Source organism: Magnolia sinica, chromosome 16 (genome assembly GCF_029962835.1).
Source record: "Magnolia sinica isolate HGM2019 chromosome 16, MsV1, whole genome shotgun sequence".
Classification (NCBI taxonomy): domain Eukaryota; kingdom Viridiplantae; phylum Streptophyta; class Magnoliopsida; order Magnoliales; family Magnoliaceae; genus Magnolia; species Magnolia sinica.
This window is the reverse complement of record NC_080588.1, coordinates 15480872-15507497: the sequence shown is the minus strand read 5'-3', so window position 1 is coordinate 15507497 and position 26626 is coordinate 15480872. Positions and strand designations below refer to the sequence as shown.

General features: G+C 39.9%; 1 protein-coding gene across 1 annotated transcript in view; it reads left to right on the top strand.

The window, feature by feature from the left end:
* The window catches only part of LOC131229872 (phosphopantetheine adenylyltransferase), a 38972-nt gene extending 13322 nt beyond the window's left edge, over positions 1-25650 (top strand). The window contains exons 6-8 of the mRNA XM_058225916.1: positions 8149-8243; positions 24065-24134; positions 24414-25650. Coding sequence (XP_058081899.1) covers positions 8149-8243; positions 24065-24134; positions 24414-24584 — 336 coding nt within the window. The 3' untranslated portion in view covers positions 24585-25650. The remainder of the gene's footprint in view (positions 1-8148; positions 8244-24064; positions 24135-24413) is intronic.
* Positions 25651-26626: the final 976 nt, after the last annotated feature.

The window sequence follows — 26626 nt, the reverse complement described above, 5'->3', positions numbered from 1 at the left end:
TCATAGAAACCAGGCTTTTTTTTCCTAGCTTGGAATCATTCTTGTAATTTCTGTTTGTATCGGATGAAGACCAAGTCGTTGAGCTTCTTTTGTTTAAGGCGATTCTTTTTCTTGGTGTGAATCTGCATGAAAGAAAGTGCATTAGGCACATGGTATCCCAAATCGGTTACGTATCGGCCGCTACGGCCGATACGTAATGGTAATGGTGGGACTCATTACTTGATACGGGGTCGAAACGGCCGTTACGGAATTCTGTGACCGTAACGGCCGTTACGGGCCATAACGGCCGTTACGGACCCGTAACGGCTGTGATGGGCCCTTAAAAAAAAAAAAAAAAAAAAAACTTACCTTTTTTTCCTTTCTTTTCTTCTTCTTCTCTTTCTTCTTCTTCTTCTTCTTCTTCTTCTTCTTCTCGAGCAGCTGCAGCTGCTACTTCCTGTTCTTCTTCTTTTTCTTCTTCTCTCTCTCTCACTCTCTCACTCTCTCTCTCTCTCTCTCTCAATCTCTTCTTTCCCCCTTTCCCTCTTTTTTTCTTTTCTCTTCTTTCCCTCTTTTTTTCTTTTCGTTTCCCTCTCTCCCCATTTTTTTTTTAATACTGCTGTAGGTACGTGTCAAGCAAAGACGAGCGCTGACACTCCTCGAGCTCCGAGTTGTACGAACGGTTCAAAGGAGATCAAAGTTATATGGGCTCCACAGTGATGTATTTATTACATCTACACCGTTCATCTATTTTCAGAGATCATTTTAGAGCACCACCCAAAAAATGAATTATATCCAGAGATCATCTGGACCACACCAAAAATAGCAACAGAGATAATGATTTTCACGGTTAAATAATTCGTAGGGCGCACGGTAACGTTTATTTTCCATCCAATCTGATCGGACCCGAGTGGGCCCCACTATGATGTATATTTTTTATCCATAACGTCCATCCATTTTGCCACATCATTTTAGGTTAGTATTTAAAAAATTAGTAATATCCAAATCTTAGGTGGACCACACCATAGGAAAAAGTGGTTATAGAATGCTCACCATTAAAATTTTCTTAAAGTCCACTGTAATGTTTATTTTCAATCTAACCTATTAATTGGGTCACATTGACGTGGATGAAGGGAAAACACACATGTCAGCTTGATCTAAAACTCTTCTAGCCCCCAATAAATTTTTAACGGTGAACATTTAATTATTGTTGTTTTTTATGGTGCAATCCACCTGAGCTTTGGATGTGCCTCATTTTTAGGCTCATGCCCTAAAATTATTTGGCAAAATGAATGGACGTTGTGGATATAACACATTCATCACGAGTGGGGCCCAAAAAACTTTGACACGTGTGCTGCACTTTACATCTGAGTCCCTCCTAATTTAAGCCTTAAAAAATTATACACGAGACATATATTAACTTAAAATTTGACAATTAAATTATGGACTGCAATTGCTAACTCACAATGCCAAAATCAAATTACTTGAATAGTTTTAATTGTTAATTTGTGAGCTTTTATTTTTTTAAATAGGGCCTTTTGATATATATATATATATATTTATGATTCACTATCCAATAAATGTCCACCAATTTATAAGTGGGATAATGACAATAAATGACATGAATTTGAGGCTAATTTGGAGAAAAGATTGGTCCTCCAAGTCAGCCCCAAATTGGTAACGGCATCTACCTGAATTTAATTTCATTTTTTTTTTAAGAACTATTGGGAGAAATGATATCAAGTTGTTTAGTATATAAATTACATATTTAAAAAAATTAAATATATGAATTTTGTAGTCAAATTCAAGTTACCTGGTTAAAAAATTAATCAGACAGTCTGATACAACTTCTCACCAAAGAGTGGACCGTTACACCACCATAAACATGTTCCAATTTATAAATGAATGCATATTTGGAATGCTTAGAATATTCTGGATTTAATCAATATTTTTTCATATTTTTTTGGCAAAAAAAAATTGCGCCGTTATGCCTCCGTATCGCCGTTATGCCTCTGTATCCGTATTGGTTTCGGAGGGCACCGTTACGCCAACCGATACCGATACGGGACACCTTGATTAGGCATTAGCTTAGCTTACACTTATAAGTTACAAATTTACAATTATCCCAAATTATAACATATTAACAATTTCATTTTTTTTTTTTTCCTTTCCAAACTTACCATCTTGAACGTGCTTCAGCTGCGCTCGCAACCGCTAACAGAATATGCGAGTCCAAGAATCCTCAAGGCCAACTTCTTTAGAGCTAGATCCTTTCTATTCGGGTCCACTCTATAAGCAGCGCACCGGTCAGTTGAGAAAATAATTTAAGTATGTTAGACTTTGTAGATTAGATCATAAAAAATAATTTGTAAGAGAGCTGGGATATTCATATTACTTATTGTGTAATTTCATTGTCCGATGTCTAACGATGATATCCCTTGAGAATATGCCCTCACTCTTTGTATAGAAGTTCAATGGAGCTGAGATTTTGTCCTGTTCTTCACTATATGGAATAATTCTTTCCAACACATCAATAAAACCAACCATATGTATAGTCCGTGCTTTCGTCGGATCGGGGGAAGCTAATAAACAGGCTAGGTTAAGGATGTAGGCAGCTAAATACAATAAAGATGACATTTGGCTGCCCCGTCTTTTATCTATACTATCTATAATGGGCTTGTAATCACGCTATTTATAGTTAAAGTGGTTCATGATCTTATTTTTCTCCCTCTCCATCGCATCATATATGTAACCTATTGCTGGCTTCTCATCCTCGTCCATCAATCGCAACGCAGTAACTAAGGGCTCGGATGCTTTTAGCACCTTTGCCCCTTATGTCCAAAATTTTTGCGAAAGATTTTTTTTTTTTTTTAACTTGTTTCCCTTTAGCTTTCTTTGACCAAGACCCATTTATAAAATCGGTCGACACTATAAAGCATCTAAGTTCCAATTTTTATTTTATTTATTTTTTATTTTTAATTTTTAATTTTTTACATTTAATCTTTTTAGTGTTAAGAGAGATGTAGCGAAATAAGTGATTACTGGATATAGCGAGTTATCCCCAATGTATTTTCTCATTCAACTAGGAAGAGGCGTGTTTGTATATAAAGACCGTGATTCTTCTTGCCCTTGCAATTATATTTAAAAATAACATACGTATATCTTCTAATACAAATTTACACAATGGGCCGCACAAGTGGTCCAAAATAAACGACACTTATCCATAAGACGAAGACCAATAACTACATACGAGGTTGCATTGTCTGTAATTACTTGAACAACGTATTCCTCCCCTGTTTCCTCAACTACACTATCTAGTAAATGAAGTAAGTAATTTGCAATATGAGAATGGGCCTATGCATCCATGGACTTTAAAAACACTGTCCCAGCTGGACAATTCGTCAGAAAGTTTATGAGAGACCGATTGGATCTATTGGTCCATTTGTCGGCCATGAGTGAACAACCATATGTTTTCCATGATTCCTTATATTTGGCTATGAAGGATTATGTGTAATCAACTTCGACTTTGAGGTACATTTCCCTCATTTCATGATATGCATGACGTTTAAGCCTAGGTCCAAATTGACCTATTGCCTCAACCATAACTTTAAATCCTTTTGATTTAACTGTGTTGAAAGCAACGCCGATTTGGTAAAATCACTTAGCGATATATTGAATAGTAGTTTTCTGATCTTTTTATTTATACCGGTTTTCTAAAGTTGTTTGAGCCGACCCTTTACCCCGATCCCTTTAGTCGGCGACATCCTCGGAGTGTGGTCTACACCATTTATTCATGGGCCCATGCCCCCGAGCTCTTTTCGAGACCGGTGGTGGTCCAGACTGGCTTGTTGACGTAGGAGGGATAGGGCTAGCTTCCTTTACATTAACAAGGTTTATATCCTCGTATGCATCTTGTTTCTTATATTCCTCTTGACGTAGGGTACTATTGTATCTATTTCTCGATTGTTTATCTATATACTCGATGATCTTCCTTCGGATTTTTGAAGTAATTTTGTTGCATGTTTTTGCATTTGACTCCGGTAATTGTGTAAGGTGTTCTTGTTCCGCGCAATGCCACTGGAACCCACATACTCACATAACTCACATACTATGTGAGTCTTATCTTTAGCATGACGATAGTGCCATACTTTTAACCCGGGTAATTCGACTTGGGCTTTAAAGAGGAAGATTGGGAAGAAGACCTGGTGTAGTGATTTGTTATAACTTGTAACTAGAAACTAAAAACTAAAGATTAAAGACTAAAGTAACGATGAGCAAAGATTAGAGAAGAAATGAAATGAGAGATGGGAGAGGGAGAGAGAGACAAGTAGAGCTACACTTACACGCTTGACCCTTCCACTAGTACTCTTGTAGAAGAGGAGAAAGGGAGAGAAGAAAAATAGAAAGATTGATAGAATGTAGAGATAGAGAGGGAAAGAGAGAAAGATATATAGAGAGAGAGAGATACACGCTTACACTTGTAGAGAAAGAGAACAAAACAAAAGAAAGAAAAAAAAGAGAGAGAGGGAGTGAGTTACACTTACACTTTGGAAGAGAGAGAGAGAGATAGAGAATAGAGATAGGGAGATAGAGAGAGTTACACTTTGTCACTTACAAACAAGTTACAACAAAACAAAAGAAAGAAAAAAGGAAAGAGAATTAGAGAGAGGGAGAAGGAGAATAGAGACTTTCTTCACTTGCCTTGTAGACTTGTAGTTGAGACTTGAGAGTTGAGAGTTGAGACTTTCTTCACTCTAGTCTTGACTCTTGAGTCACTCTTGTCTTGTGATTGTAAGTTGTTGGTAGGCTTGTAGCTTATAGCCTACACTTGAAACAAAATGTAAGATAGGGAAAAAAAATGTAGAATGTTTAGGTAATATATGTATGTAGTAGAGAGAATAGAGAGAGAGAGAGAGAGAGAGAGAGAGAGAGAGAGAGAGAGAGAGAGAGAGAGAGAATGAAATAGAAATGTATATGTGTAAAAATACTAATATGTATGTAAGATAGTGCTTGAATCAATCTATTGTTGAAACTTGAAACTTGAACGCTTGAACTTGAATCTTCCTTGAAAAGAAGGATTAGAATTAGAAGAAATGAAGAATGTAAGCAAGAGAGTGCTTGAATGTTGAACTTGAATCTCGATCTTCCAACTTCAGAGAGAGAGAGAGAGAGAGAGAGAGAGAGAGAAGGAAATGTAAGAGAGAGATTAGAAACCACTTGGAAGTAGGAAATGTAAGAGAGAGAGATTAGAACCACTTGGAATTAAGAAATGTAAGAGAAGAAGATAGTAAGAGAGTTTGGGGTGAGAATATTGCAAATGGAGGAGCTTTGGAAGCCTTTTTATAGGTAAAAAAGTGTGTGTGTGTGTTTTTTTTTTTTTTTTTTTTTGCAAAAAAAAAAAATAAAAAAAAAAATGAAGTGCCAACAGTTAGATTTCTGACCGTTGGCCAATATGCGATCGCATATGCTGTATGCAAGCATATACATTGCATATGCGATCGCATATTGTCGCACATGTGGCATATGTGATCACATATGTGCAGTGATCGCATATGCAATTTCTCCATCAATGTGCATATATGCGATTGCATATTCGCATATGCAGTCGCACATAACAACAGTGGAAGCAATATAATCGAACTCGCCCAAAACTCTCACCTTCTCTAAGGTTCAGTTGGGCATAAACATTAGTCAATACTCCTTGGAAGATCTCCGATTTTGAGATGAATATAGTGAATTCAGAGAAAAAACTTCTAGAATCCTCTTGTGAAGAAAGAAGCTCACTATAAATTGACAAGTATCCTTCTGATTTGCCAAGAGCCTGCAACAATGCCAACTATTAAGTTTGGCAACCCCATAACCCTTAATCCAACTGTTTGTCCCTTTCCTCACCATACCTCAAAAGACAAGAAATAGAAATTGTATTTGTAGGGTACACTCCTCTTCAAGATGGAGCTATCGCTTTTGCCCATCTCGTATGAGATGTCATACCAGACAAGGTTTTCGATTTGCTAGAAAGATTATTACTTGACACTTTAGCCTTCGAAGGATTACCTGAAGGGAAGATGGGGAAATGACCATCATGGGAGCCGCATAGTTTTTGGTGGTGATATTTGTCGGCTTTTGGGTGAAATCTTTTTCCCCCAAACTCCGTTTCATCTTCCAACTAAAAGGTCTATCTCTTTGGTAGCCTCAACAAGAAACTCCACATTAGTGCCAAATAAGATTTTATTTCTATTACGACAATCTTAAACGTCCAAAATGAAGAGATTGGGCAAACAACTCTCTTCTATATCAAAATCACCATTCGTCTTGCTCCATGTGATCTGCTGGGAAAAGCCTATATCCAAAGTAATCGAACCATGTTGGTTATTTTATATGAGTGGACATGCATGTGAGCTACTAAAAGGGCTTGGAGATATTAGATGAGAGGTAGGGCTGATAAGTCAAGTGAGAAATCATTAGATTTACGAAGAAAACCGTATGGTGACATCTCCTGCAAATATGAAAAGGGCGTTAATTGCATCTGACTGTTACTTATAGAGGCACAAAAGTGACTGCAACACGTCCCTGTTTCTCAGAAGACTGCAGACAGAGGCATCTTTTGAGGTGGCGTACAGGCATCAATAATAGAAAAGGCACAACTTTGAAGCTCTAACTTCCTAGTGTTTAATGATGTAATATATCTTGTTGATGACGAGAATGATGGCTTCGCTATTGCACTGCTAGTTGTTCTGAACCTCCTCACCTTCACCTGGCCAAACAGGAAGGCTTCACCTCTATCAGCAGAAGGATCAGTCTACAGAATCACTTGAGGTCACACTGAAGTCAAAAGGTGTCAATGCCCTATGCACGGATTGACACCCCTTTTAAAAGAGATCCATGTATCTCTGAATCCATCTTCCAGGTTCTCAGACCAAGCTACCAAGGACCATCTCTGGAGCCAACCCTACTTTGGACCATTGCTTCACCTATACATGTTCTGTTAGCCTCCACGTTGCATTTGCCCATCGTTCTAGCTCTTTGATGATCATTTTGGATAGGCCTATATTCCCTACCACACCTTCTGGAGCCATTGCTTCTGATCACGAGTCTTTCATCAGCAATGACTGCCTCAGATTTACCTCCTGTTCAATTAATCAGAAATAAATTGTTCATAGCTTTTTTGCACAAGAATATATAAAAAAGCACCATGATATGGTCTTTGTGACCTTTAGTTTCCTAATTAATATTTTCCTTTTTAATTTCCTGCTAATTCTAAAGCTATATCCTATTTTCTTTCCCCATAAGAACTACTAAGCATTGGGGATTGACACCTAGGATCATACTGATAACCTCAAAACTTTAAGATGCACTGATTCTCGTGTATTTAGTTACTAATAACATGTAGGGGGCACACAAGCGATGGGAAACTTTGAAGGCTTTTGAGAATGGCTGTTGGGGCTTTAAATCATTTTAATTTTGCCACTCTTATTAGATAGGAATTAACAATCTTAGATCCTATTTTATAGCCATAGGCTTTATTCAGTAGAGCCTCCAATCAATATTCAGAAGTCCCCAATTTCTCATCACAAAAAACTTTACAATCAAATCCTGTTAGATAGATACTCAAAAGGGATTCTTTGAATAAAGGCTTAAAATCAGTCCCCCTTTAACATACGGCTGAAACCAATTTAATATTTCATGTATAAACTTCCAAACAAAGTGTGTGCTATTTGTACGAGCCCACCCAAAAACAACTAAAAAAAAAGAAAAAAGAAAGAAAAGAAAACTCCTAAATGATTGAAATAAACTCTAAAAGTTCAAATGTCACTTGAAAAGACTTTGAACGTTGGTAGGGATCATCACTATCTCACATGGGGACCACCGTACAGACTTGAAAAATCATCAGTACTTATGGGCCACTTTGGCTCATAATATATAGATGGCACATGCATGCACAAGCATTAAAGTCATGCTTGAAATCAACTACTAATACACAGATTGGTTACCATAGGCATGCGACTGTCTTGATGTTGGGTGTGTAATGAGAGATCTGCATATTGTTTTAGGATGCGACAAGAATATTCATGTTATTTTGCTGTTACTTCAATTATCACCATGCATTTATTCCACATGTTATTTGTATGTGACTTCAATTCTGATTGTTTCCTTTGGACATGATTATAGTCCATTAAACCTGGTTTGACAGTGCATGTGGAACCCATCACGGATCCTTATGGCCCATCAATTGTTGATGAAAAGTTGGATGCTATTATCGTCAGGTGTTTTTCTATCCATTTCATTAACACACCATAATTTTAGCATATTGTTATCATTCATTGTATTACACTTAGGGCTTGTTTGATTACAAAGATACTGTGGGGAAAAAAATACTCCTTTGATTTGACATCTTCTCCTATTGATTTGAAGTAAAATAGTTAATTCCATAAAGTCATCATTAACCTTATCCACATTTGCTTTTCTCTGGCACAAGATATGAGGGGACAATTGTCAATAAATATGTGATTTCATATGAGCATTCCTTGCAAATCAAACACAACCCAATTTTTTTGGAATGAACTCTTTAACCTTTGCAGCAAAAATCATTTTTACAATTTTGAATTTATTTTTTTAAAACTTTCTTCTCCTTATCAAACAGGCCCTTAGTTATTGAGCAATGAAAGACAGTTGTTAAAGCTATTCAAGATATTGACAAAGATTTATCTTTTAATTAATTGGTGTCAGTAAAACTAGTTGAGAGTGCTGAGTGCATCACCATTAACAAGACGGGACCATGAAATAGAACTAAATATTTGACTAGGAAAGGAATTTAAATGGAAAATTTGACAAGTGATCTTTAAATGTTACCTTGTGACTCTAACATAGGCTCTCAAGTCTCAACATTTGTATGCTTTAGTTTTTGTTTGAGCTGTAGGCTGTTTAAGGTTTCATTTGTGACTTTAATATACTCTTATGTTTTACTTGCAAGGGTACCTTTTCCTTTCTGTTTGTCCACAAAAGATGTATATTTGTACTTGGTCTGATCTGTTTATCGTTTCTTTCTTGCTCTTTACTTCACCAATCCAATTGTGCTTATCTTATGAAAAGATTTTCCCTCTTAGCAATTGGAATGATTTTCTTTCTTCCTCCTTTACTTTACCAATCCAGTCATGCTTATCTTATGAAAAGATCTTCCCTCTTAGCAATCGAAATGATCTCTTTAATGTTGCTACCATTTAACAATAGTTGATAATAACTCTCAGCCATTCGACCCCTGCTGGTTGTTTTTCCTCATCTCAGTTTTTCATTAGTTTTGTTTAACATTGAAAAGGAATAGTGTCCCATCATGTCCATAAGTGCACCCTTACATATACATGGGTAATGCCTGTATGCAATGCGCATAGAGAAATGAGAAATGTATCCGGCAGTTGCCATATACACATTCAGGGACTGTTTGTCACATTGTGCTTATTTGTAATGTGAATGTATTCATCTGTAGTCATATCTATGGTTAGATATTGCACATTTAGCTATTGCCATTATCAATGGTTGGAGGGGGGAACTAAGAATGAAATTCACGAGTGTTCAAATGCAGGAAAAAAATTGTCAACTTATGGAATCGTGAACTTGATTTTCCAATTACTCATCAATGATGCATGGGTATGGACCTTGATATGAATATAGATATACCTCTTGGATGACCGGTAATGGAGTTGCTGGTGTCAGGCGACGAGGTGCTCACATAGAGCTCTATGGACCGTCCGGGTCTATGGCATTGACAGAAGCTTGCAACGTCATTATGATGGCTCGGGAAGAGGTTTGGTTGGCACATGAGGATTGGGAGGAGGCTCAAATCACAACTGGCAAGGGGGGAAAGGTTCGGAGTTTGAATGGACGGCTCGACTTCTGCTTTGAAGTCGACACTCTGGCTTGGAGTGACATGTGTTAGGGTGAACTGAGCGAGAGTGAGACACGTATCGGCAAGGGAATTAATGAGGGGGGCAACTTTTCAGAGGAAGGTCGGCGGCTGTTATAGATGGGAGATGAAATGTCTTGTCTCCAGATGTCGCATGTCTACGGTGTTAGTTGAGCTTGGGAGGCTCAGAACACGCGTTTGCCTCCATGGGAGACACCTGTATTGTTGTTAGGCTCGGAGAATAGGCCACTATCCCAATGCTAGAGTGAGTGACCCCAAGCGAGGAGACGTTAACACATGGGTTCAGAACAAATTGGGGGCAGTACATTAGGGCCTCTCACTTGATGCAACGTGCACTTTGATGGGCCAGCTGGTGCTCCTGTCTCATGTGTCACATGAGAGAGATAGAGTTGTGGATTCGCAGTGCCATATTCATTGATAGACCAGGCTTCAGTTTTCTATTTAGCCGATCATCACGCTCTCAACCCGAGCTACATCTCCAAGCAAGTAGGTGGTCAAGCCTTGGTGGAAGTTGAAGAATCTTGCATCCAGAGATTCGTGTGTGAGGAAGATCAATTAGGGAGGATGCTTCATATCTTTGAGAGGTTCTCAAAGGAGGCCAAAGAAGAACTTCTTGAGGACGGTGAGTTCTTTCTTTCATCTGTTGAGGTCACCAGTGTGGACCATTTCGATGATGTTGTTGATCTTGCCCCTTTGTAAGTAGTGAGGGAGTTTCTGGTAGAGTGTAGTGAAAGTCCTCTCCGCCCCCCCTCCCCAAGTTGATACATAATACATTCCAGTCAAATCAGGGTGATCTATCGATGACGAAGGAGTTGGACAGATATTGAGGAGCCAAGAAAAAAGAAACCAGGTAAGAGAGGTATGTAGAAAATATGAGATTCAAATCCTTTCTCTTCAAGAGACAAAATTGGAGGCTTTTGATGATAAAATTCTTGACTCTATTTGGGGCATTAAGAACAAGGGGGGGTTAGCGTTGAATGTAGAAGGATTGGTGGGGGGTGTGGTGATGGTCTGGAATAAGGAAATCTAGTGTTGGGAAGGCCGTTTCACTGGGTCCTGTTAAGTCTCGATTGTGTTCAGGGAGATCATCACAATTCAGTTGGCTTTTCATAGTAGTGTATGGCCCCATATCCCAATTTGCAGAATCTCTTTTGGGCAGAGCTAAATTAGGTGAGAACAAATTTCAATTTCCCATGGTGTGTTGGGGGAGATTTCAGTGTCATTAGATTCGCGCATGAGAAATTGAATGGAGGCCAAGTTACTAGAAGCATGAGAGCATTTGAGGAGTGGGTCAAGCCAAAATGAAATGATTGATATCCCTGTGTGTGGGGCCCAGGCCAAAATGAAATGATTGATATCCTAGTGTGTGGGGCTAAGTACACTTGGTCCAATGGCAAGGAGGTTAGTTATGGCAAGATTAGACAAATTCATGTTATTAGCTGACTGGATTGACAACTATCCACTAGTTACAATTCGCGGTTTCGTTTTGAGTTTGCATGGCTGGAAGTGGAAGACTTATCTAATCTTGTTAAAAATTGGTGGCGGTCTTACAACGTTATAGGTGCGGCTGGTTTCTAATTGGCTAAAAAGCTAACTTTTGAAAGGAAAAATGAACGATTGGAAAAAAAGGAATTCCTAAGCCAAAGGATTGAAAAGGCAGAAGGTATAATTCGCTAGTTGAATGGGTTAGACATCAAGGAAGAGGGGGTTGATCTATCTACAAAAGAAAGAAATAGGCCCTCGTTCTTGTTTGTAGAGTATTCTAACTACCTAAAGGAAGAAGAGATCTTGTGGCGGTAGAGGTCGAAATCATTATGGCTAAATGAAGGTGATAAGAACACTAGTTTTTTTTTTCACGGTATTGCTAGTGCAAGTGCAAGGGACAATCAGATTAGTAGTCTAGTGGTAGATGGTCAGAGAATAGAACACAAGGAGGATGTTTGCTCACTGATTGTGCATTACTGTTCCAAGTTATTATCTAGCGATGGGTGGAGGAGACCTTTGTTGGACAATGTCTTTCCAATGCCTCTCCACTGAGGATAGGGACTCTCTTGAAAAACCAGTGTCTGAAGAATAAATCAAAAGTGCCATAGATTCCTTGGGGAGAGATAAGGCCCCGGGCTCAAGCAGATGTGTAATGGCCTTTTCTCAAGTTTTTTTGGGACGTGCTCTAGACGGATGTAGCGGAATTAGTTCAAGAGTTTTGTGACATTGGTTAGCTTTCTAAAGGGATGGGGGCATCATTTACAACTATTATACCTAAGAAAGGAGCAGAGTCAATTTCAGATTTTCACCTTATTAACCTAATTGGTAGTCCTTACAAGATTCTAGGCAAGATCCTTGCATCTAGATTAGATTGGTGCTTCCCTTCGTCATATCTAAGAATAAGGGTGCTTTTGTGGCAGATGGACAAATTTTAGACAATGCTTTGCTCGCCCATGGATGTATAGATTTGAGACACAAGGAAAACAAGAAATGAGTGGTTTGCAAAATAGATATTGAGAAGGCTTATGACTATGGCTGTACATCGAGCCGAGTCAAGTCGAGTCGAGGTGGGCCAAGCTTGGCTTGACTCGTCCGTTCTCTACTTGAGTTCGAGCTCGAGCTCGCCCTTGAGCTCAACATTGGAGCTTGGCTTGTTTGCCAAAGCTTTCGAGTCGAGCTCAATTTGAGCTAGTGGATCGAGTCGAGTCGAGTCGAGCTTACCTCAAGTTGAGTCGATCTAACCCAACACCCAACTCGCACCCGACTCAACCCAACACCCAACTCGGCCCAACCTAGCCCCAACTCGACCCAACCTAGTGCCCAACCCGCACCCGACCCAACCCAGCGCCCAACCCACACCCGCCTCAAGCCAACACCCAACTCGACCCAAGCCCCAACCCAAATCAAATAGAAAATCAAATATTCATTGATATATAAAAAATTAAATAAATCATTCATGATAGAGGAAGGTAACCTACCTTTGTGGCGGGTGCTGATTGCTGTGAGAGAGAGAGAGAGAGAGAGAGAGAGAGAGAGAGAGAACTGTGGCGAGTGGCCAAGTGTTGAGCCGGGCTGAGACGAGTCGGGCAGATGTCGGATAAGTGGCCGAGAGAGAGAGAGAGAGAGAGAGAGAGAGAGAGAGAGAGAGAGCAAGTTGCGGCGGGTTGGGTAAGGGAAAGGGAGGAAAAGAGACAGGAAAGGGTTGGGACGGGTAGGGTTTCGTTGTAGAATTTTAAGTTTTTTTGTTATATATATAAATATTCGAGTCGAGTCGAGTCGAGTTGCACTATGCTCGAACTTGGCTTGTTTTCAAATCGAGTTGGGTAGTATGGAGCTTGGCTCGCCCCGAGTCGTCCTTCAAGCCGAGTTAATCCGAGCTAACTTGAGCTGAGTCGAGCGAGCTTTTCGAGCCAGCTCGACTCGTGTACAACGCTACTTATGACCACATGGATTGGGCTTTCCTTGAGTACATGTTGAAAAGATTGGCGTGCGGGAGCAAATGGATCAAGTGGATGCATGTGTATCGCCAACTTGCTTTTCATTGTTGGTAAGCGGTTCTCCAAAGGGATTTTTTAATGCATCATGAGGTCTAAGGCATGGGATCTGCTTTCACATTTCTTATTTGTAGTAGTAGCGGAACCTTTGAGCAAAACGTTAGCAAAAGGGCAAGAGGTCTTCTGGATTTCGTGGAGTACAAGAAGGGGATTGAATATCTCATCTACAATACACGGATGATACCCTATTATTTTGTTATACAGATGCTTTAATGGTGGACAATTTAAGAAAGATTTTGGGATGCTACGAAGAGGCATCGGGGCTGAAGGTAAATGTCAAAGAAGTGACATGCTGGGCATCGTGATGCCCAAGGCAAAAGTGTATATCTAGGCACATATCTTCAAAAGTGCATATCTGGACACGTATGAATGCTGGGGCATTTTCACGCTGGGCTTGAGTGGGGTGGCTTGTGGGATACAGGGACACAATCGGGGTGGGCGGCTTATGTGAGGCAGGTGACTCGTCTGAGGCGGGCCCCATCCGTGAGAAGTGGGTGGCTTGTGTGAAGCAAAACCATGTGAAGTGGGGCCCACGAGGGGGTTCGGCCGAGGTCCTAACCCATGAGATGCGTGGCCTGGGCTATGAGATAAAGGGATCGATTCGCCATACTCTATCAGTTCGAGATTTTAGAGTAAGCGGTTAATGATCTTGCATCAACGTAGTATCAGAGCGGGAGGTCTCGTGTTCGAGACTCCTTACTGGATGTGATTAACGCATAGGCATTTTCACACTGGGCTCGAGTGGGGTGGCATGTGGGATGCAGGGGCACACTCGGGGTGGGCGGCCCATGTGAGGCCGGTGGTTCGCGTGAAGTGGGGCCCACGAGGGGGGTTTGGCCGAGATCCTAACCTATGGCATGTGGGGCCTGGGCTATGGAATAAAGGGATTAATTCGCCATGCTCTACCAGTTCAAGCTTTTAGAGCAAGTGGTTAATTGTCCTGCATCAAAGACTATTTCGTGGGCCATGGGGGTTCACGATCAAGATGTCCGATGATGATGATCCAACGGTCCGATCATCGTGTCCATCAAGCTCTTATATGCAGCCCACATGCATCTTCCAAGTATGGAGTCTTGAAAGATTCACGGACATGCACGCGGGGTCTTCAACGTAGCTAGGAATGTGAATTGGGCCAAGTGGGCCCCATGTAACGGTCGTCGAGCCATAAGGAAACTGGCTCAGCCCTCCTCTGGTATGGTGCTCGGATGTCCTCATCAGATGTGGGGCTAGTTCTTTGGAGGTAGAATTCTCATCTTTGGCGAGACTAGCTCCTATGAAGAATATGTTAATGGCCCACTGCTTTTCCTCTATTGGTGGGAGCGGGGTGTGATCCCTCCATGCCGTAGGGACTTATCCGACGAGGAGACGGAGGACTATGTTAAGTTATTGGAGCGGCTCCATAATATTCACCCCTCGACTTCTAAGGACTCGTCGGTTTGGAATGCTTCACCTTTTGGTAAGTTCATGATTAAGTCTCTCTACATGATGCTACGGGATTTATTGATATCAAGAAGACATGATTTTTTCCATGCTTTTTGGTCCTATGGTGCTCCTAATGTGGCAACTTTTGTGGACGTGCATCCTTACCATAGACAATCTTAAAAATTTCATGATCCTCCCCAACATGTGACTTTTACGCATGAGTGATGTATTTGTTAGATAATTTGTTTTTACATTGCTCCTTTGTGCATCAGGTGTGGATTACTTTCTATCAACCCTTGGTGTTGACTGGGTGATGCTACAATCAGTGGACAAGATGCTTTGGACGTGGTATGGTGTCTTACTTGAAAAGGATAAGTTAATGATTGGTCATGCTTGCAGTACTTTGGAACATTTAGGGGAGCGTAATAGGGATGCTTCCTTAACGAAAAGGGTATGTGGGAAGATGTAATGTGGAAATCTAAGAGGAATGTCATAGAATGGACATCTAGGGTTAAATATATGTTTCATCCTTATTTGGATAGCAATTTTGAGTTTCTTTTTGGGTTGTAAGCTTCTATGTATTATTTTTTGCTATCTTGATTTTGTCAAGCAACCTTTCAATAAAATTAGGGTTGTACATGAGTCGAGTTGGCTCGAAAAGCTCACTCGTCTTGGCTCAAGTTAGCTCGGATTGACTCGGCTTGAAGGATGACTCGGGGCGAGTCAAGCTCCATACTACCCAACTTGATTTGAAAACGAGCCGAGTTCGAGCATAGTGCAGCTCGACTCGACTCGAAGCTCAAGCTCGAGCTCGACTCGAATATTATATTATAATAATAATAATAATAATAATATAATAATAATAATAATAATAACTTAAAATTTTAAAACAAAACCCTACCCGTCTCAACCCTTCCCTATCTCTTTTCCTCCCTTTCCCTTACCCAACCCGCCGCAGCCCGCGCTCGCCCGAGCAATCTCTCTCTCTCTCTCTCTCTCTCTCTCCCCCCCCCCCCTCTCCTGATCCTCACTCGGCCACTCATCCGGCGTCTGTCCGACTCGTCTTTGCCTGGCTCAGCACTCGGCCACTCGCCACAGCTCTCTCTCTCTCTCTCTCTCTCTCTCTCTCAGCAATCAACACCCACCACAAAAGCAGGTTACCTTCCTCTATCATGAATGATTTATTTAAAATTTTTTATATATCAAGGAATATTTGATTTTCTGTTTGATTTGGGTTGGGTCTTGGGTTGTTGGGTTGGGTGCTAGCTTGAGTCGGGTGTGGGTTGGGTCGGGTTGGGTGTTGGGTTGGGTCGGGTTGGATGCTGGGTTGAGTCGGTGTGGGTTGGGTACTGGGTTGGGTCGACTCGACTCGATCCACTAGCTTGACTTGAAAGCTTTGGCAAACAAGCCAAGCTCTAATGTTGAGCTCGAGGGCGATCTCGGGCTTGAGCTCAAACTCAAGTAGAGCATGGACGAGTCAAGCCGAGCTTGGCCCACCTCGACTCGATTCGGCTCAATGTACAACCCTAAATAAAATTGACTTATTATTCGTTAAAAAAAAGAAGGAAAAAAACGAAGTTATCATATCAAATTTATGGTTGTTAAAGAAAGCCATGCAAGGCACCACACCATTTTTGGTGATAGCTATCATATACTCCCTCCGCCTCTTATCGTAGTTTCTTCTCCTTTTTTCCTTTCTTCCGTGTCTTCCTTCATATAATGCTTCTTTCTTATTATATCCTCATTTAGCAGTCCCTTTTCCTTCCATCATGGGAAAAGATTTTGCTAGCCTAATTCCTTCGAATCATCTTTTTTTCTTTTTGAACAATGATGATATATTAAAAAAGGCCGAGGCCGAAGCAAACAACTGTACAAATATACAAAAGATACAAAAATACAACAACACCCAACGAAACGCCCCTAAAGGGATAAGAAGAGAAGACTGAAAACTCTTAAGCTTCCACCCAATCCTTCATATTAAGAATTGCCCTATTGAATACTTGCATCGCTTCGCTCATTTTGCTTCTGAAGCAACGCTATTTCCTTTCCCACCATAAGGCCCATAGAGTTGCTAATAAACTTAATTGCCACAACCTTTTCCCATCTTTCCCCATCCCCTTGTCGTGCCAAGCTATGAGAAACTTAGTTGTCTTCGGGAACACCTAAAGAACTCTGAAAATTTGTAGAAGAAGATCCCAAACCTCCCTGGCAAATACGCAATGAATGAATGAGTGATCCGCAGATTCTGCATTTTTGAAGCACATCAAGCAAACGTTTGGGAGATATACATATTCCGCTTAGAAAGATTGTCTATTCTTAGCACTTTGTTTCTGCCTACTAGCCAACCAAAAGCCGCTACCTTCAATGGAGCACCGTAATGCCAGAGGGGTGCCGTTGCTGCAATCTCAGGATGATCCTCACCCGCACACAAGAACCGATAGAAGGATCTAACTAAGAAATTTCCTATCTTCAACTGACACCATCTCAAGGAATCCGCTTTTGATAAGAGTAGGGAAATCTTTGATAACATCTCAAGCAATAGAACCATCTCTTCAAACTCCCCATCCAAAAGATTCCTTCTAAAAATAGGGCTATATGTAAGCTCCTCCCTGCTTATTGAAAAATAATTACTCACCACCTCCCCCTCTACCCTAGTTACCCTAGCTAAAGATGGAAACCTCTCTCCCAACTTCACATCTCCCACCCACCTATCCTGTCAAAATCTAATTCTTTTACCATCCCCCAAATGAAAGCCCATTCCCTCCCACACTCTCTTTTAAGGACGCCACTGATTTCCACAAGTAAGAACATTGATATAAGGATGAATCCTTCGTTCATCACTCTCCTTCATGTACCCCATATTTTTTCGCTATTACCTCCTTCCACCTCAAACCTCATGCCCATTTCCCCAAAAGAGCTAAATTCATCTCTTCTAACTTTAAGATCCTTGCTTTTCCTTGAGCCGTTGGTTTACAGAATTCATCCCATTTCATTAGATGGAACTTGTGTTTCTCCCCCTACCCTTCCGATAAAAAATCCCTTATTCATCTCTCCAATGCGTTCAGAATAGTTTTTGGGCATTTTAAAAGACATAAAATAGACAAGAAAATAAGACAGATGTTTTAATCATTACCATCCTCCTGCCCATAGATAAGTACGTCGATTGCCATTTTGAAATCTTTCTTTCACATCTCTCAATAACTCTATCCCACACATGCTTCGCCGGTCTTCCTATACAAAACGGTAGTCCCAAGTACGTTGTTGGAAAAGAAGCTTCCTTGCACCCAAATTCCTTCAAGAAAGCCCACACTTTTTTCTTTGGAAATGCCTATCCCTAAGATCTCACTCTTGGAAATATTAACTTTCAGACTAGAAACTACCTCGAAACTAACTATAATCAAGCGAAGATTTTCCACAAAAAAATCATCCGCATTGCACAATAAGAGTATATAATCTGCTTACTGAATGTGAGAAATTTGAAAATTTGTATTATCCACCCCAAAGCCTTTTACCAATCCCACCTGAACCCCTCTGCCGATCATTCTACCAAGGGCCTCCATAATTGTGATGAACATGAAAGGGGATAAAGGATCGCCTTGACACAGCCCATGAGAAGTAGCTAAAAACCTTTCGGCGAACCATTCACCAAAATGAAAAATTTTGCCGATTTGACACATGTCTGAATCCAAAATTGCTGTTTTGGACTACGTCCTAATATGCCCAATATATAATCTAGAAATATCCTATTCTCAACATTTCACACTTGTTTACATTTACTTGTAAGCGCGAGACCATTTCAAAACATAATTCCTTAGGTTATTAACTTGGTCACTCTCTACCTCTCATAATAGGATAGTGTCACTTGCATTTTGCAAGTGTGATATCATAAATTCCCCCTTGTCAGCCCTTAAACCCTTGGATGATGCTTCTTGAAACTGCCCTATCCATTATCATGCTAAATCCCTCCATAACTGCCACAAAAGGAAATGGCAAAAGGGGATCTCCTTGCCTCAACTCCCCGGATGATTTGAAAAATCCTCTTGGAGAGCTGTTGACTAAAACTGAAAATTTTGTTGATCGAGTACATTCTTTGATCCAACCCCACTATTTTTCACCATGACCTAACCTTTTCTTTGCAAACTACACTTTGCTTACCTTCTTTCGCTTGGGCATTAATGCATTCTTGGGCAATCAAAGCACTATCTAGAATTTGACGACCTTCTAAGGCCCCTTGAACCTTGGAGATCACATACCCTAACGTGGCTTGAAACCCTATAGCTAGAATTTTTGCTACAATTTTATAAGGTGAACGGAATAAGCTTATTGGTCTAAAATCTTTTAGATTCTCAACATCTTACTCTTTTTGGAATTGAGGCAATAAAAGTTGCACCCAACTTTGAGGCAAATCGATTATTTAAGAAGTCAAATCAAAAGCCTTCACATCCTCTTTAATTAAATCCTAGAAAACCTGGAAAAAGGTCAAGGATAATCATTTGGGCTGGAGCTTTATCTCTACCAAGCACATCAACCACCTCTTTAATTTGACTTGAGGAGTTGGCTTTTCAATATCCTCCGATACCCCCTCTAGAATCCTTTGGAAAGAGATTGTCTAGCCTAGGCCTCCTCAACCCTTCACCCAATAACAAATCTTTGTAAAATTTAACTATCTTGTTGTGCACTTGAGATTTTTGCCTCCCTAGACTACTGAAGGATGAGGGCCTCTAATAACATCAGCTCCCTCACTCGAGTCTAAGAAGCATTTGTGGCACATGACAATTGGGCCTCTACTAACATTAGTTCCCTCACTCGGGTTTAAGAAGCATGTGGCACATGACAGTTTTTTTTTATTTTTTTATTTTTATATAATTTTTATTTACACATGCACACACACCGCCACACACTCATGCCTTAGTGGGATTTCAGGTACTTGAACCCTCAACCAGGTGTTGAAACTCCAAGGAGTCTACCGGAGCAAGAGCAAGGACCCGCACATGACAGTTCTTGTCTCTGTAATCACTCATTCAATGCCACATGGACCTGGATTGCTGGGGGAACAGCTATCTGAATTTAATTCCTGAACATCGATAGCAGATCCTTGCTTAGAGCCATTCTGGACCAGTTCTGCCATATTGCCATCTGCTACTGATAGCCAATCCTTGAAGAGATCTGACACCATGACCCTGTGGAATTCCCAAAATATCTAACACCATTACCCATGGAATTCCCAAAATATCTAACACCATTACACCATGGAATTCCCCTTCCTCTAGAACCCATTTGATAACTTTCAACTCAATTCTGTCAATACTACCTCTCGAATGGGGACGTGAAGTTATATCCACATGTTTCTCTCCTCTATACTAACAAGAAAAACGCAAAAGGAAGCATCCTCTATAATAGTCTCCCTTTTCCTTGAATGAGCCCCTCCTCAACTATGGAAGAAAGACTCTGGGTCAAAAAAAAGTAGCCCCATTTTCATCTCGCAATAGGGCAATGGAGAAACAAATGATGCATGGTTTCTTATTCCATCTTTTCTCTGAGGGAAACAAATGTGAGAGTGCCTCTCCTCTATGTGCAAAAGTTTGGAAGGCTCCTGCGCCTCCAAGAGTTCAAAGCTTTTTCTTGGGCGGCTACGGTCAATGAGATTCTAAAGTTGGATAAGCTAAAGAAACTAAATATTGCCTTCCCCAGCATGTGCATCATGTGCAGAACAAGGAAGAGTTGGTCAACCACCTATTCGTTCACTGTCGGGTGGCAAAAAAGGTGTGGCTTCCCTTATTTTTTGGTTGGGGTTAGCATGGAGTTTCAATAACTCTATTGGCAGTAAATAGTTAGAATGGCATGCTAGCCAGTTCAAAGGCCAAATGCAGGATTTACAGAAGGTTTTTCAGATTTTTTTGGGGTTTGGGAAGAGAGGAATAGTAGAATCTTTGAGTACAAGGTTTCTTCTATTCAATCTAGGATCTTCCTTATGATCATTAATTGGATGTGGCCAAGCCAGGAGTTTAGAGGATGTTCTTTGGTGGAACTCTCAGGGATTTGGGGTGTCTTTGGTCCATTCTTTTTGGGCTGGGGCTTTTGTCCCTGGGTGTTTTTTTTTTTTTTTTTTTTGCCTCTTTCTTCTCTGTTTTGCCTTGCTTGGCGAGAGGGTCATTTGTGTAGGGCTTCGTGTAACTCATTTTTAATAAAATTGTCGAATTTCAAAAATATAAAGTATACATCCTTACACTTGATAAATTTACATACAACTTAATGAACATTAAGAGTATAGAACAAGAATTTCAGGTGGGTAAAAATAGCTCTCAGGATGGCAAATGACCCGTAAACCGGATTGCATGAGTAGAAATGATAAACACAGGGCGGTTGCCTGTCCAGACAAGATACTTGGATAGGAGGTAGCTCTGGTGTGTGCAGGGGAATGGGCACGCTGTATGCTACTTTCTCCTATACGTGCTACATCAGTGGTAGCACCATGAATGCGTGATATATGGGCGGCATACATTCGGGCTATGTCGTTGGTGCAGGTGTGCACATGCGTGTGTGGGTGCATGCCCATGTAGTTGTGTGCAGGAGTGTGTGGCTGCATGTGCATGTGTGCCTACATGTGTAGTATTATATTGGATATGCCTGATATTTCATTAATCTACGCATGAATCTCTCGATTCTAAATATAATCTTCAACTATAGCTTAACAGTGCAAGCCTCAATTTTGGGTTGGTAAACATAGAGTTTCATCTCACAAATGACCCATAGCTTAGATCACGCACTCGGAGAGGAAAACGTATGAGATTGGTTATTGGGTAGCTTTGGTCTTCTACAGTCGTACCTGATGAAAGCAAAACCTCTTATGCGGTTGGTTTATGCATTTCTAGCAATGAGAATGTGCCGTAACCTACCTAAATGTCCCAAAAACCACTTTCAGGTCCTCAACCTATGCGGTGAAAGGGATTCTTCAGAAACAACAAAATCAGCTTGGTGAGGTCTTTCACGACCCTTGTTTTTTCTGTGAACATGAATCTGGCCTCCTCCATTTTCCTCCCTTTCTCCCAACTCCCGAGGAAAATGTCGGAAAAAATTCTCAATAGGGCAACACTAACCACTCAAGATGATCAAGTAAAAAAAAGAAGCTATTGTCCACATTCAACTGAGAAGGCCTGTGGATGGAGTATGGGATCTTCCTATCTTGGAGAATCTGAGACATGTACGTTCCTGTTGCGGTCCATAAGACCAGTGGTCTGGATTACCACCGCCCCCGCTTGTACAAACAAAAAAAAATCCAGTTACATTTTGTGGGCATCCTTGGCTATGCCTATGATGACGATAATGATCCTCAGGTTGGGGATCATATAATTCCTCTGTAGGTTTGACGACTATCTTATTCAGCTGCCAAACATATTTTATGGAAATTGAGGTGGAATCAATCAGTAGACTTGGATTTTTTCTGAAATGGCTTTTCATCGCATTTCACCATCTTTGGTAAGCCCAAAAAGACTTTACATGTGGCTGTCTGGCTTATGGTATCTAGTGGGGCACACGTGTCTGTATCAACAGTTTGAAAGAAATTCCAGTGCTCCACATTCAATGTACAATTGTGACCTGCCTGATGATTTGATGCACCTGGTTTTTTTGGGCCAGGCTGCTAAACACTGTGGCGACCAGATGCACAGTTAGGATGTGCCAGACCTACCAGGTTGGCTGTATGTGGGTTATGTGCGGGACTAGCAGAACTCCATATTATACATGTATTAGGCCCAGTGTTAAATTCCTTGATTCACAATCAAAATTTATTTTGTGGAATATGTTGCAACTTTAATCCAATTTGATAGACATCGATCTAGCATGATCCATCGCAAGATGGGGCATCAGGTTTCATGGATGTTGATGGTTTGAAATGTTGTTTTATCTAATGAGATGAAATGAAATCACAGGTATTATACAAACACAAAAAAAAAAGAAAAAAAAAAGTGTTCTCAATGAACTGGAGATGCAAATTGGTGATATGTTCGTTGCCCACCCTAAAACAACAAAGAATACCAACTTCAAAAGCTTTTCGAATCAATTTGTTTATGCCTCTATATTGATTTAAAAGAGAAATGTGGAGAGGGGCTTCTTTATCTGAGCCAAAGAACCCTCAGGGAATGTCATTTCTGAGAATGAAAAACAAGGCCTATGAGATTTCTACAGAGTTGGAAAAGCACTTGAGTTGGACCTGTTTGAGCCCTAGTCACTAGAATGGTTTGCATTCCCAGGACTCAAAAGCCCCACCCTTGCTGTCATGAGTCTTAGCAAATCTCACTTTTAACTGTCACGGCTAGTAAATCTCACAAGATACAGGAGTGAATCACGTTTTGATCAAGTCAACCTAAAATCTGGTTCTTGGTTTTAAGTTTTAAGTCAAAATGGTAACAGCTAAGTCAATCCCATTGCTTTTACACTTGGCACCTCTAGCGCACTTGATATCTTAGTAGAATTTTAAATCCTGAATTGCAATTACATTTTAATGAAGTATAAAAGATAAAAGGTGCTCAATTGGTCAAAATTACAGAAAAGTTGCTCAGTTTTTTTTTTTTTTTTGAATCCTTTTGTTTTTCAAACTAAAAAATAGATGGAATTGATTTTGTGAGGAACTGCCAAAATATCATGATAAGCAGACGTTTCCTAAGCAAGTGAAGCACCTACAGCTTTCTCGGAAGAAAAAGAACCATGATATCAACCATCTAGGTTTCTCTCTGTGTAAAACAAGAAAATGCTCAACTTTCAGGAAATGCCATAGATATCCTTTCTTTTTGTAATGGGCCTGTGAGGAATTCCATCCTTCTGAAATGGAGAAATGCCACCTATCTTTGGATGGTAGGAAACTAAACTCCCATGCCCTTAAAAAAGAGAGAAAGTTAGCCTGTCCTGTAGCTCAGGTCCATTCTGAACATTATTGTGCAAGTAAAATGGCCAAGAAACATTAAACATGAAACATGGTTTTGTCTGTGTAGGTTTCTGCAGATTAAAATGTAGCTGTATGATATCTATTTATGCAAAAAACAGTCCATAGAGTTTTTGGTCTCAATTTACAGAGTAAATTCAAATCCCTAGCCATCTTGTTGGACTAAAAATTGTACAAACAGTCAGACATCCACATTTTCTTTAATTACATTTCTTTAAATTAGATCTTTTTTCTTAACACTGTTACTGTGGTTATGTGGCCATCTAGCAAAGAAACTTTAGAAGGTGGATCGTCAGTCAACAGGCGGAGAGCTGAAAAAGGTCTTTCGCAATTGAAGGTGTAACTCTTGCTTTTCTTTTCTTTTCTCTATCTTTTTTATTTATATTTTTTAATTATTTTTTACATGCAATTACTAGGACTGCTTGCCTCAGAAAATGGTTAAAATCTCAGGAACATATGTTTAAGAATTTACTCCCATATTGTTTAAATTTGATTTTATTGGAGCTCATTTGGATATAACATCTCTTTCCAAAACAAATTGTTATTTCTTTTCAACTATAAGTTCACACGACTGCAATTGTGGTAGTTTTTCTCATTCACATGAGTCTTCTTGAAGGTTGAGGTTGTTGATTTGTTATCTGAAGATGGAAGTGGGGAAAAGCTGAGCTCAACCATGCTAAGGAGAGTTGATGCTGAGAAATCCAAACAGCAGGAGAACAAGGTTCAATCACTTGAAAATGGGGAGAAAAGGTGGGAAAAGGAGAGGGGCCCTGAGCTTTCCTCGTGATGAGTTTATAACTGAGAAAGGATTTTACTTCTCTCGGCCATTATTGATGCTCTCTTTACCATGCAGTGGAAAATGTTTCTATCACAAAAAAAGAAAAAGAAAAAGAAAGAAAAAGCGATCTGGTGTGTTGCTCCTGTTTCTACCAACATATTTACAAGACTAATATATTTCAATTTTTTTTAATTTAATGTATAGTTTAATTAAATTTTGTTATCAAACCGGGTCTCTCATCTCTGTAAGAAGGTCATGGGCTTTTGTTTTGAGGTCACTAGCATCATCCATCCATCCATCCATTGACCACAAACGCCAGTCTCTCTACTCTACCCCACTCTGCAGTAGCACTAAATCTATACGTTATGATGCAAAATGCAAGCGTTATATATCACATGACATCACGTCATCCACAGTTTTACAAAAGACCTATATGCCTCATGCTTTTCATTCCCATTAAACATGCCACCACATCCTTCCTGCCCGGTAAGAGCACTGGTAATAGTTTCAACCAAATTACAGCTTGGTACAGAAATCCCCCCTCAAACGATATCCACCCCCTGTAATTTTTTTCAAGGAAAGGCAATCAAGTACAGGGCATACGTGCCACATGTGTGAGATCATTAACCAATCTAATAACAGTGGCTTCCTTCCACATGAATGCCCCCAAAATCCTGTATAAGTGATATGGTTATGGTTTGATGTATGTGCAAAATGCTTCCTTCATCTAAAGCAAAATGATGCCACTAGCATCCCTCAGGTCATCACACAAACAGGTGGGGGCCAATTGGATCTTGCACAAACTTCTTTCTACATTGATAGGTGGGGAACATTTCCCTGCTCTTAGTCTTCCCGCTAATTTGGATTAAGTTGTCTTCCTTAGGTTAACTTATGTAGTGACAAATTAGTGACTGCTATTCTTCTTACTTGGGAATCCTGTACGTGCGTTTCATCCTTGAATTTTAGCGGCACGGGTTTCCAGAATCGAGTGGTGGCATGTTAGTAAGCAATGCAAGCATAGAGTCTTTGACTTGGGGGTGTGAGTGGTTTCCCTAGCTCAGGTGTAAGCCTTTTTTTTTTTTTTAAAATAAATAAAAAAAATAAAAATAAAAAATTCCTTCATTTGTTGATGCTTTGGCTTTATTCTTTGTATTTTTGAGCTTTTGCTCTTTCTTAGAGATAAGCTATAAGAGAGTTTTCAGTGTCTGAAAAAAAAAGAAAAAGATAAAAAGATAAAAAGGAGAGCATTACAGGGGAAGTGAGGGTGAATCGATATTCTCTATTCATTCCACCTTAAGGGGAGGGGCTTTTAAAGAATTTCAGAGCAAAATTGAGGAATATCACCAGCCTTAAAAGGGGATGGCGACATTATAAAAGGGGCATCTATGGTGTTGCCTTACCAATCATAAGGGAATCTAACCGCCATCTCTAAAGTTGGAGACAGATAAGCTCAACCCATGAATTGTCCCCCACTCCACTATTGCAGATACACTTGGCTCCAGTTAGGATAGGATCGTCCCCATCTAATCATCATCTTTAAAAATAAATAATCATAAATAAACAAAATTAGCTAAAAAGAGAATTCTCGTGTACCATATGGGCTTGTTTTGTTTTCCTGGTGATGTAAAGTAATTATGTCATTATTACTATTTTACCACCCTCAAATCAAATACAGGAATAGTAGTCAAATGCAAATGTATTCAGCAAACAAGTAATTTGTAATCTTTGTAGTTTATCATATACTTACTATAATTTTTATTTATTTATTAAAACAACATAAGTTAATTTAATGATTGAATTAATGTAAAATTGTCACTATTGAGGTTAAATAAAGATATTGTCCAGAAATAAGTAGTTCGTAATCATTGGTCATTTACTTTATGTGGCAAAGTTTCATGAAATAAAGATGAGACAAGTTTCATTATGTCCAAAACTTAAATTTTGGTGGACGTACACAATCTGTCACAACATTTTGTTTCAACTGTGTTTGTTATAGAGTGTTTTATTCTGTAATTGAAATAAAGTGTAAAAAGAGAAACTCCGTCCATAGG